We start from the raw sequence: 12,724 nt of genomic DNA, 5'->3' as shown, positions 1-12,724 counted from the left end.
AACGCTACACGACAACGCAGCGACTGCGAGGGACCCGGCTGAAAGGATGTATAAGCGCTCCTGATTGGTTGGTAGCGAAGCTTACTACATTCTGATTGGGTGAAGGTAGATCTCAGCTGCTGATTGGTTTGGGGGCAGTGGGAGCTGATTGGCCGTGCGCTGCTGGTCACGTGTGCGAGGAACTGCGGCAGACGTGTAGTGTGGCAGACAGGTGAGGAGGCGGCGTGTGATGTCCGTGTATTCAGCACTGAGCTCTGCTATGTCTGCACGGGTGCTCCTGAGTCCTTCATACTCGTCCTCGGTGCAGGTTTCTGTGGGAGCGATGATTAGTAATTACTGTAGATGTGGAAAATGTTCTCATAGACTTCACACTATGAGCCCACACTGTGACAGCAGGAGTGCCCCCTTAATTAGTGCCAAGCAGGGAGTACCATGTCCGCTAGAGTACCCCTATAATAGGTGCAGAAAGTGCCCCCCCTATAAATATTCCTGAACAAGAAGTAACCCGTGAACTGCCAGCCAAAGTCTGCCCTCATAAACAGTGCCAACCAGAGAGTGTCCCCATAAACAGTGCCAACCAGTGTCCCCATAAACTGCCAACCAGAGTGTTTCCATAAACAGTGCCAACCGGAGTGCCCCCATAAACAGTGCCAACCAGAGTGCCCCCATAAACAGTGCCAACCAGAGTGTGTCCCCATAAACAGTGCCAACCAGAGTGTCCCCATAAACAGTGCCAACCAGAGTGTCCCCATAAACAGTACCAACCAGAGTGTCCCCATAAACAGTACCAACCAGAGTGTCCCCATAAACAGTCCAACCAGAGTGTGCCCCCATAAACAGTGTCAACCAGAGTGCCTCCTAAACAGTTTCAGCCAGAGAGTGCCCCCATAAACAGTGCCAACCAGAGATTGCCCCCATAAAAAATACCGCCAACCAGAGAGTGCCCCGATATACAGTGCCAACCAGAGGATGCCCCCAAAAACAGTGCCAACCAGAGAGTGCCCCCATAAACAGTACCAACCAGGGAGTGCCCCATAAACAGTGCCAACAACAAGATGTTGGCAGATATCCCGGGCAGTCCTGTAGATACAGGCCGTGTGTGAGTTTGCGTGGCCCAGTAGCCGCAGGTGTTAACATGGCAGGTGTCGCCGTGTGGCCAGAGCCCGACTAGTGAAGTGGCAAAGTCACTGATAATTCTGATCCTAAATGTGGCATAATGTAAAAAAAAAAAACTTTGGCCCTTATATTAACAGGTCAAAAATCCCAGTAAAAGGATCCCCTAATGTAAGATATTGATGGCATGTCGCTGGGGTATTCTGATATCTATTCTGTCTGAGATAAAAAACAAAGACGTTGATACGAACAATGGGTCGATACATCCCAAATAATGCGGCTACGTTTGGGGATGTAGGAGACTTCCAAGCGTCTGAAGTCAGTGGGTATTCTCTCCACTCCCAGCCAGAGCCGGATCAGCACCCGCTATTATTCCCGTAGTAGGCAACAAAAATGAAATAATATCCTTCCAAAAAGTTTGACGTATAGGCCAATCCCAGAATATATGGTACAAGGTGCCAGTCCGACCGCATCATCTCCAGCAGGAGCGGAGGGATAGATATGAGCTGGCTGAGGCGTTGCGTTCCGCTGAGGGGTTCCGTCTGAGGTTTGTGTCGGGTTAACCCCTCAACGGAAAGGCAAACGGAAGCCATCCATGTTTGGTCCGTGCTTCACGGATCCGTCATTAGCGGCCGTATGACGGGCAACGTAAGTGCATGAGGCCTAACAGTTTATGATACACCTCTAATAAAATCGAACACAAAGAGGATTTCGCGGTCCAGGCGAGAGCCCCATTCAACGTGGCAGCATTTTTTGATAAATGTGACCTGAAGGATCGGTCAGCCGTCTGCTCTTCCGTATGATTAGAGAATCCCTCTTGTTTCTTCCCGTATCCTCACATATAATAACCAGTCATGTGATGTCTGTAATAACAATGATGTTAATGTCATTTCTATGTATTCAGCCTCTCGGACCGACGTGATGGAGACCCCGTCCCTCCCGCAAAAGCCGTATCACACAGCGCCATTTTCAGACTTGCGTGGCGAAGATGGAGGTGAGGTTCGTGGCTTCGTAGGTGTCATTAAACTCCTGATATGTCGGCAGGGGGGTCTGGGCACTGAGACCCTCACAAACCTCAAACAGTGGGGTCTTAGAGCCCGGACTCTCACAGATGAAACCTTCCGACATACAGTATGGTCATTTCCTCTACTGCTGCAGATTGCTTGCCAATGTCTTATTAAAGGGGTAGTCCAGGATAAAATATTGATAGACGATAATCGTGGGGGTCCCACCCGATGAGCAAAATGAAGGGGTAGGGGCACTTGCGGGAAAAAATTGAATCAAATAATGAAAAACTATATACCCCCGAGCACAGCGTCTCCCCCTCTATCCTGTGCTGCCCTCATATACGAGACCTGACAGATCCACTTTAAGGGTATGTGCACACACACTAATTACGTCCGTAATGGACGGACGTATTTCGGCCGCAAGTCCCGGACTGAACACACTGCAGGGAGCCGGGCTCCTAGCATCATAGTTATGTACGACGCTAGGAGTCCCTGCCTCGCTGCAAGACAACTGTCTCGTACTGAAAACATGATTACAGTACGGGACAGTTGTCCTGCAGCGAGGCAGGGACTCCTAGCATCGTACATAACTATGATGCTAGGAGCCCGGCTCCCTGCACTGTGTTCGGTCCGGGACTTGCGGCCGAAATACGTCCGTCAATTACGGACGTAATTAGTGTGTGTGCACATACCCTAATAATAAGGATATAATGTGTATATAGGTGATATATATATATAGTTTTGTCTCCTGCAGAGTACATTATCACACATGAGCAGAGATGTGCTGCGGTGGCAAATAACGCATTTTACTGCTTGGTGGGCGACAGCGAATATAACAAGCACAGGACTAACCTGGCGGCGTTCATACTGCAGAGAGGTGAGCGGCCATTGTCCTGTATACCCCGGTTCTGTTACCGCTCACACACGTATATAAGTCTCTGCCTATCCGCTCTACAGATGTCTGTGATAAAGAGGAGAATGGCGATGTCTATGAGGTGGTGGCATTGGGAACTGGTGTTACCTGGTATCAGGGATGGCAGGAGTACCACGGCCTGCTGCTTCACGATTGCCACGCATTGGTTGTGGCAAGGAGGGCACTGCTGAGGTGAGACGCCATGTGCAATCACTTATGATCTCTATTTCAGGGACATTGATTTGGGATCGGTTTGGTTTGTCATCCAATAAGACGTCTACATAGTTCTCATCTTAAAGGGGTCTGACCTGTAATGATCCTGTGAATGGGGATCCACTACAGGTATAACACCGTAAGGTGATCTGCTCATCAGATAGTTGACGTTGTTTTTCAGTGAGTGCAGAGATTCTGAATAGATACAAATAGTACAATAGGCAGGTATAGGGAGAGAGGCTTCTGATATGTGGAGAAAGAGATATTTTTCTTTAATAACCGCCCACTGTCTTTGCCGGCAGGCGTTGCAGGTCCTCTAGTCTACAGCAACTTCTTTTGGTGTCATTGTAGAAGAGGATAATGAGCGCTCATTCTCTAAGCAGGAGCTGTAACTAGAAGCTGCCGTTCTTAGAGAAGCCTCCGGAGGAACCTTGGATGTCAGCGGTTAAACCTTTCCATATATGCGATCGGAGACTGGAAGAACCCCCTGCATGCAGTCAGCCCGGGGACCTAGAAAGGACCCCAGGGCTGTCTGATCAGTAAGCCTGCTGTCAGGGCACACTAAGGCCCAGTTCACACAGAGTTTTTTGGCGCTGTTTTTTTACGTGAAACCGGGCCAGAAAAAGGCAGAAATCGTGTCCCATTGATTTCAATGGGATGCAGAGTTTTTCCCCCTTGCGGCAAAAAAAAGCGACATGACCTTTCTTGAAGCGTTTTCCGCCTCAAAAACCCTATCGAAATCAATGTGAGACAGAAAAAAACGGCCGCTGCAGTTTTTGACGCACTTTTAGCAAAAAAACGCTCGCGCTTTTCCCATTTGCCTGTTGAAGAAAGAGGTAAAAAAAATAAAAAGCGCCTCCAAAAACGCGTGTTTTACAAAACCACGTTAAAAAAAACGGAGCTGATTTTTCCAGGCAGAATTTTCTGCCTGCAAAAAAACTCTGTGTGAACTGACCCTAACGTTGCCCTAACAGCAGCCAGTGTCATAGTGAGACCGTGTAATGTAGTGTCATACAGGCGTACGCTGATAGATTAGAAGTATAAAAAAGTTTAAGGGGTTAACAGCCCATATTACGCGTTTATTATCTTTGCATACGCTGTTGACTTATGGAAAAGGATGTAAATAATAGGGACGCCATAATCCCATATCTACAGTGGGTTTGGGAATAAAGTTGTCGACGTGTTTCCAAGCAAAGTAGTCAGGGCGCCCCCTATGAGAGATTTTTCCTGCTTTTTATGTTTGTATTATTAGATTTTATTCCTACTTTGGCAGAGGAGCGGGAGCGTTTCCATCACACGTCACTATAGTCCTGTCATTTAACCATTTCCTTTCTCTTCCTAGATATCTATACAAGGAAGTCGGCCTGTACTACAGTAATCTTCCCGGGGCCGGAGACGCGTGCATCTTCTGTCCTTCTCAGCGGACGCAGTCCCTGGTCCTTAAACCGAACATTCACCTTCATCTCTATATGAGCTGCATCCCGGAAGGAGGAACTCAGAGCGGCCTGTGAGCGCCACGTTGTACTGCACCGCATTATAACCATGGGGGATGGGCACGAGTGTGTGTAATAGGTGCCGGATGCCGTCATATGCCAGGGATCATCTTCCACTATATCATTGTGTGGTCGGTTCTACGGCACATTATGGCAGCGGGTCTGCTGATAACGCCATTTCTAGCATGCCCAATAATGATTATTACATGCATCAAGCCCGAGGCTTCTTTGTTTTGAGGCCAAGTGCTGTAGTACCAGACAGCTCCATTCCCAGCTCTGTCCTAGACTAGTACTTATCAAACTGTGAGGCATCAATGGTGAGGAGCCACCTAGTGATAGGAGTAATAGTTCTGTCAAATACTATATGGGGGAGGCACAGGCGTCATCATGTATGTCGTTATTTGTGAGGTCTGTTGGAAAAAGCTTGGGAAGCCCTGTTCTAGAGCACTCCCCCAGCTCCAACCTGTTCTAGAGCACTCCCCCAGCTCCAACCTGTTCTAGAGCACTCCCCCAGCTCCAACCTGTTCTAGAGCACTCCCCCAGCTCCAACCTGTTCTAGAGCACTCCCCCAGCTCCAACCTGTTCTAGAGCACTCCCCCAGCTCCAACCTGTTCTAAACCACTCCCCCGCTCCAACCTGTTCTAGAGCACTCCCCCAGCTCCAACCTGTTCTAGACCACTCCCCCCGCTCCAACCTGTTCTAGACCACTCCCCCAGCTCCAACCTGTTCTAGAGCACTCCCCCAGCTCCAACCTGTTCTAGAGCACTCCCCCAGCTCCAACCTGTTCTAGACCACTCCCCCCGCTCCAACCTGTTCTAGACCACTCCCCCCGCTCCAACCTGTTCTAAACCACTCCCCCGCTCCAACCTGTTCTAGACCACTCCCCCAGCTCCAACCTGTTCTAGAGCACTCCCCCAGCTCCAACCTGTTCTAGACCACTCCCCCCGCTCCAACCTGTTCTAGACCACTCCCCCCGCTCCAACCTGTTCTAAACCACTCCCCCGCTCCAACCTGTTCTAGACCACTCCCCCAGCTCCAACCTGTTCTAGAGCACTCCCCCAGCTCCAACCTGTTCTAGACCACTCCCCCCGCTCCAACCTGTTCTAGACCACTCCCCCCGCTCCAACTTGTTCTAGACCACTCCCCCCGCTCCAATCCGTTCTAGACCACTCCAACCTGTTCTAGAGCACTCCCCCCACTCCAACCTGTTCTAGACCACTCCCCCCGCTCCAACCTGTTCTAGAGCACTCCCCCAGCTCCAACCTGTTCTAGACCACTCTCCCCGCTCCAACCTGTTCTAGACCACTCCCCCCGCTCCAACCTGTTCTAGAGCACTCCGCCCGCTCCACCGGTTCTAGACCACACCCCCCGCTCCAACCTGTTCTAGAGCACTCCCCCCGCTCCAACCTGTTCTAGATCACTCCCCCCCGCTCCAACCTGTTATAGAGCACTCCCCCCCAGCTCCAACCTGTTCTAGACCACTCCTACAGCTCCAATCTGTTCTAGACCACTCCCCCCACTCTAACCTGTTCTAGACCACTCTGCCGGACTCCAACCTGTTCTAGACCAGTACCCCAGACTCCAACCTGTTCTAGACCATTACCCCAGACTCCAACCTGTTCTAGACCATTACCCTAGACTCCAACCTGTTCTAGACCAATCCCGAACTCCAACCTTTCTAGACCACTCACCCAGCTCAAACCTGTTCTGTTACAGATAACTTCTTCCCAAACCTTGCTATGTTCTAGACCACTCTCGATCACTTATTCCCCAACTATGTTCTAGACCACTTTCCCAACTTCGCCCTGTTCTCGAGCACTCCTTCTCCAACTTTGCTATAATCGAGACCATCCCCCCCCCCATCTCCGCTCTGATCCAGACCACTTTTTCCCGCATTACGTTGCGTGGCAGGCCATTCCTTAGCTTGCGGCTCATGTTTTGACCTAATAGAGATCCAAAAAACGTGCAATATGTAGACGTGTCCTCCAAATGTGGAACCGATCACCTAGTCACAGGAATGGATTTTGATGCGCTGCCAATATGTTGCTTCCTTTGTTTTCTTTGCACATCCTGATAAACCTTCTTGTTTCCTAGTTCTTGGCAAGAACAGATGAGTATACACCTGTGTATTCACGCTAAAGGTACCACGCTGCCCGTGTCGGAGTGTCCTCCCAGTATACTGGCGGCACATGTCTGCTGTATGACCGCCACCGACAAGCTGCACAAATGGAGCGCACTGGGGGTCCAGGGGGCTTTACTGAGTCAGTTTGTGGAACCCCTGTACATAACCAGCATTGTTACAGGTAACGTGTGTGATCTACATATACCGGCTTATTCCACAAGAGACTGATCGGGGTAACTGCTCATATTTGGGTCTTTCCCTCTGACTACAGGGACCACGGAGCAGCACATAGAAGCTTTCAACCAGGCGGTGAATGGTCGGCTTGATTCTCCCTTGGACTTGACCTTGTATCCCCCGTATGCTGTGCACCCCCCATACATGTTTATCGGACCAGAAGTCAATAACAAACACCCTCCACCCATTCACCCCTCTCATAGCATCAACTGGACTCAGGGAGACAAGGATCTGGAGATCGTAGATGCCAACACCGGCCAAACGGTGGAGAGGTGAGTGTGATGCGGAGACCAATGTCAGGGCCACGGTTGTTCTCACACCACGTTTTTCACCTACATTTAACATATATACGCCGGGTCTAATACGCCACTCCATACCTAGAAAAAAAAAAAGTATACCAGCCCGATAGAGACCAAAAGGGCCTCCGGCACGCTCATGGAGCCCTATAGACATGTTTAAAGGGGTTTTCCAGGGAGACACAATTTTTGCGGCGGGCATTGAAGCATAATCAAAGAATAAACGGGCCGGGCATTGAGGACGCTGTGGACTAATAGGGTGCCTCAAACCCGGGTATATCTCAGCAGTCCTGGATTTGAGGCTTCCTATTGGTCCACAGCCTCCTCAGGGCCCTCGCTGTTCATTCTTTGCTTATGCTTTGATGACAGACCTGCGTTGATACACAGTGACGTACTGACACAGGTCTGTCTGCATAATAACGCCCGTGCCAAAAAACACTAGAATGAAAAGCAGAACTTCCGGCCGGTAAGGGGAAGAGGAACAAATACGTTCCGATTTTTGACATGATGCATATTAGGAAGTTTATTTCATTTTGACATAGAGTATTAGTACAAAAATGTTGTATCCCTGGGAAAACCCCTTTAACGTCTGTGCTCTTGGCATACACGCCAAATGTACATCACAAACTTCATGTGAACAGGACCTTAAAGGGGTTTGCCCTAAACTTTTATAGCATATCCGCTAAATGTGCCATGAAAAATGTGATCTGTGGGTCTGACCACTTGGACCCCCACAATCCTGAGAAGGGGGGCCTGGTCCTCATGGACGCATGCGCAGCCCCTCCTTATCACACTGAATGGCAGATATGGAGCGATATAAGTGAGCGTGTCTGTATTGTCCCTGCTCGTGAGTTGGTAGAGACCGTACAGACGCAGTGATAGTGACATTTCAGAAGTTTTAATTGATGGGGGTCCGAACACTGAGACCCCCACCAATCGCTAAAACAAAGCAGCAGAAGCGCTCGTGTGAGATCTCAGCCGCTTCGTTTCTGTTTGGCTTTTTCCGGAAAGCCGATGTATCGGAGTGCAGGGTCATAGACTTTCCATTGAGCCAGTACATTGATTTCCGGAAAAAGCCGAACAGAAACAAAGCGGCTGAGCGCTCACACGAACACTTCTGCCGCTTCGTTTTAGCGATTGGTGGGGGTCTCAGTGCTGGGACCCCGACCAATCAAAACTTCTGACATGTCACTATCACATGTCAGAAGTTTGTTGAACGTTTTGTTACACTTTAAGTTTGAGGAATCTAATACACCAAGGTTTGCTTTTTGTTCTCCAAATTTTAGCTTCACTCTTGTCCATAAACGGCGTCTATTGCAGCATTCACGTAAATGGGACTGAGCTGCAATACCAGACACAGCCTATGGACAAGAGTGGAGCTATTTCTGGAAAAAAATAATAGAAGTCTATCTATTATATTGCAATGAAGGTAAATAGGATCGGGCATGCGGAGATCTTACATACACATTAGATAGCCGGCCGGCCAGTTCCGGCAACTTTCATCTAATCCGTAAAAACCGGAGATGCAGTCGCAATTGTCGTTGAACTTAACTGTTTAAGCCAATATATTGCCAATAAGTATTCAGCCACCGCAATCATTTTATGTTCATCATCTTTACATTTGCAGTAAATTCAGTCGACCTCCGATCCCTGGGAGTCGACTTTGCAAAGCAGCCATGCTTATGTACTACGCCAATATCCAGCATTTCCTAGAGAAGCAGCAGATACAAGACTCCTATTACCACGCTAAGGTAGGTTGGCGTGCGGCCACGGAGCCTTCCTGTTCTTTTTATTCAATTTCTGAGCATACCAGTATTCAAACCAATAGGTGTCCTATACTATAAGGTGGTAAAGCCAAGGTGAGAACTTTTCTGGTCCGGGCTGTGTACAGAGATCACAGGATTTTGCTGTTACAATATTTACATGTCCTGGTCCTATAGCGTTTTCTATGTCATTTTTACGAAATTACGGCCAAACCGCAGTATTACGTGACCGCAATGTGTAAATACACCCTTACATTATATCCTGGGAGATTTCAATCAATGCCAAGTGCGGATTCTCCATCACATATTGTCATGTTTCCACCGCTTCACATCAATACTCTGTGTCCTTTTGTATGGTAATGCCATCTAGTGGACAATTCTTGAATTACACAGAACATTTATAGTGACATTCCATCCATCATTTACTGGTAACACGTGTTACTTAATAAGTAATTTTTTTCAATGCAGAATAATTAACTATTTAATCGACCAAGTTTGCGTTTTATTCTTATTTATGGGCGTCTGAATACTAGAGACACTTAACTGAGCGGTAGATCACATTCCCAGTATTGTCCAGTTCACTGCAGTGTCAAATCTATGTCGGACCAAGACTGCCCTCTCCACTCCGATGCGACCTGTGCCTCTGATAAATTTGTCATCTTGCTGAGTACACTTTTGTGCTTAGGTGAATATTCACATTATTTTAATATCAAAGTACAGGAAAAATACTTTTTTTTTTACTAGAAATTGGCTTTTGCCAATTTTGTACATATGAGGGTATTATAGGGGACATCTATCCGTGCCGTGTCTATTTCAGTAAAGCTCTGTTCACATCTGCATTGGAGGTACCATTGCAGATTCTGTCAGATTTGACGGGAAGAATAGCGCTGCATACGATATAAGTCAATAAAGTCCATCGTACGGCGAATCCGGCACTGCGTCGTGGTTTCTGTTCTAAACAGAAACCATGACGCAGATGTGAACAGAGCCTTAAAGGGGTATCCTCATCTTGGACATTTATGGCATAGCTACAGGATACCATAAATGTCCGATAGATGCGGGTCCCAACTCTGGGACCAGCATCTCTCTAGAACGGGGGCCCCTAACCCCTCCTACCAGGCGGTCAGGAGTACGGACACAACCAAGCTCAGCCAGTTCATGAAGCTACGCTGTGTCCGTACCCCTGATCACCTTGTCAGTCAGTGGCTGTCGAGCAGCGACAGCAGGACAAGGTAGGATGGAGGGTTTAGGGGGCCCAGTACTAGAGATTGGTGCAGGTCCCAAAGGTGGGACCCGCATCTATCAGACATTTATGGCATATACTGTGAATGTGCCATAAATGTCCAAGATTGGAAAACCCCTTTAATACTTGCATTCCCTACGAAATAACAATATTTGAGAATCTTTTCTCTGCATATCCTCTGTTATTCCTCCTGGAAATGTATGAATCATTTTACAACTAAGTGTTACCATTCCTCTAATCATAGGGGCCCCTATATGCTCCGTGTAAAACTGTGTAGGGAACACACTCTTTACATCCGGAAACTGAAAACCTCTCCTCATCAAGTCCAGCTGACAGGTGGATGGTTCGCTACAGTATATCAGAGCTCCATCTAGTTTTCAGACTCTGGATCTATAGAAGAATGTTTCCATTTACTAACAGCAAGCAGGGATCTTGAAAATATTTAAGACACAGCGTATATTAGAAATATCCAGAGCTTTTGATTGTATAATGATTAAGGCCAGATTCACACGAACGTTGCGTTTTTGCGCGCGCAAACAACGCAGCGTTTTGCGAGCGCAAAAACCATTTGACAGCTGCGTGTGTCATGCGTGTCTGATGCGCGGCTGCGTGATTTTCGCGCAGCCGGCATCATAGAGATGAGGCTTGTCAACGCCCGTCACTGTCCAAGGTGCTGAAAGAGCTAAATCTTTCAGCACCCTCGACAGTGAATGCCGAACACAACAGCGAAAAACCTGTAAAAAAAAAAGATAAAGTTCCTACTTACCGAGAACTTCCCGGCCGTTGCCTTGGTGACGCGTCCTTGGTGACGCGTCCTTGGTGACGCGCCTCTCTTGACATCGGGCCCCACCTCCCTGGATGACGCAGCAGTCCAAGTGACCGCTGCAGCCTGTGATTGGCTGCAGCCTGTGCTTGGCCTGTGATTGGCTGGAGCTGTCACTTGAACTGAAGTGTCATCCCGGGAGGTCGGACTGCAGGAAGGAGACAGGAGTAATCGGTAAGTTAGAACTTCGGGTTTTTTTACAGGTTAATGTATTTTGGGATCGCAAGTCACTGTCCATGGTGCTGAAACAGTTTAACTCTTTCAGCACCATGGACAGTGACTATCTCCTGACGTCGCGTACCGATAATTTTTTTGCCGGGATCGGCCAAAACGAGTTTGGCCGAACCCGGTGAAGTTCGGTTCGCTTGTCCGGCTTCGCTCATCGCAAAGACACTCCGTTTGGATGTTCGGAAACAGAAAAGCACGTGGTGCTTTTCGGTTTTCATTCATCCTTTTCACTGCTGTTGCGCGAATCACGCTCGTCCCACGGAAGTGCTTCCGTGTGGTGCGCGTGATTTTCACGCACCCATTGACTTCAATGGGTGCGTGATGCGCGAAATACGCAGAGTTATTGAACCTGTCGCGCTTTTTGCGCAGCAGACAAACGCTGCGCAAAAAGCACGGACTGTCTGTACTGCCCCATAGACTTGTATTGGTCCATGCGTGCCGCGTGAAAACCACGCGGCCCGCACGGACCGAATACACGCTCGTGTGAATCCCCCCTAAGAGTTAGAAATAGTTTGTATATGTGGAGAGAGCTATAAAATAACCCGAATATTCTCTCCGGGGGCCCCAGGCTTCATCAGACCTGTACCAGCGTGTCAAGAACCTGCTGTACTCTCAGCTGAATGCATGCGGTCACGGCATGTGGCCCCGGAAGTTGTGCGTGGACCGATTCAGAGCCTCAGCATGGCAGGGGCCTGACGGAGACCCTTGGGTTGGGTTTCAGTGCGAGCTTCATTGATCGTTACCGGTAATAGGTTTAGTCTTATGCTTTTATTATAATTGTTTTTCTTTGAATCACCCCGGCTAATTGTTTTTGAAAATCGAGATTCGATTTATGTTTTTTTTGTCAAACCTTTACAATTTTTTTTTGCTGTAAATAAACAGTATTATCCATCTGCACCCTGCGTGTTATTGAAAGAAAATGGTTAATAAGGTATAAAGGGAAAAAATGACTGGAAGGGCACTCATAGCTTTTATAGTGTAACCGTCATACAAGTGGTGATAAGAAACTTTTTTATAAATCTAACTATAGACAAATGCCTCTTCGTCCACTTATCTGCCACCTCTTCTTCTTTATGCACTGACCATTTACTCTCAATTCACTGGTAAAATAAGTTTTCACTAGGGCAGAGATGAAACAGATTTTCAGCTATACTGAGCGATCAGGTTACAGCTGCTGCCCATAGATGTCTCTGGAGAGGGGAGGGGAAGAAGGGACTAGCTGCAGAGACACACAAACACACTGCTGCTTCTAGTAAGTGTTTTACTATCTCACCCC

The 12,724-nt window shown here is 48.2% G+C and overlaps 1 protein-coding gene across 4 annotated transcripts; it reads left to right on the top strand.

Annotated features, from left to right (window-relative positions):
* The first annotated feature begins 112 nt into the window (after positions 1 to 112).
* LOC142659823 (adenosine deaminase domain-containing protein 2-like) lies at positions 113 to 12,345 on the top strand. 4 transcript variants are annotated; one of them, XM_075836314.1, is made up of 9 exons: positions 113 to 211; positions 2,018 to 2,107; positions 2,875 to 2,997; positions 3,078 to 3,225; positions 4,589 to 4,753; positions 6,834 to 7,042; positions 7,133 to 7,367; positions 9,019 to 9,142; positions 12,017 to 12,345. In XM_075836314.1, the coding sequence occupies exons 2-9, from the start codon at positions 2,035 to 2,037 to the stop codon at positions 12,182 to 12,184; spliced, it is 1,245 nt and encodes a 414-aa protein (XP_075692429.1). In that variant the 5' UTR covers positions 113 to 211; positions 2,018 to 2,034; the 3' UTR covers positions 12,185 to 12,345. The 4 variants fall into 4 exon arrangements, with proteins under 4 accessions (XP_075692429.1, XP_075692430.1, XP_075692428.1 ...); XM_075836315.1 differs by lacking the exon at positions 113 to 211 and adding an exon at positions 224 to 307; XM_075836313.1 differs by lacking the exon at positions 113 to 211 and adding an exon at positions 225 to 329.
* Positions 12,346 to 12,724: the final 379 nt, after the last annotated feature.

The sequence above is a fragment of the Rhinoderma darwinii genome, chromosome 8 (genome assembly GCF_050947455.1).
Source record: "Rhinoderma darwinii isolate aRhiDar2 chromosome 8, aRhiDar2.hap1, whole genome shotgun sequence".
NCBI lineage: Eukaryota > Metazoa > Chordata > Amphibia > Anura > Rhinodermatidae > Rhinoderma > Rhinoderma darwinii.
This window is presented reverse-complemented; position numbering and strand designations above follow the sequence as displayed.

Excerpts from the sequence above, each read along its gene's own strand:
- LOC142659823 (XM_075836313.1), top strand. The coding sequence starts at position 230 with ATGTCCGTGTATTCAGCACTGAGCTCTGCTATGTCTGCACGGGTGCTC. Across the intron at positions 4,754-6,833 it reads GGAGGAACTCAGAGCGGCCT|TTCTTGGCAAGAACAGATGA; the intron begins GTGAGCGCCACG and ends CTTGTTTCCTAG. Across the intron at positions 9,143-12,016 it reads ACTCCTATTACCACGCTAAG|GCTTCATCAGACCTGTACCA; the intron begins GTAGGTTGGCGT and ends CGGGGGCCCCAG.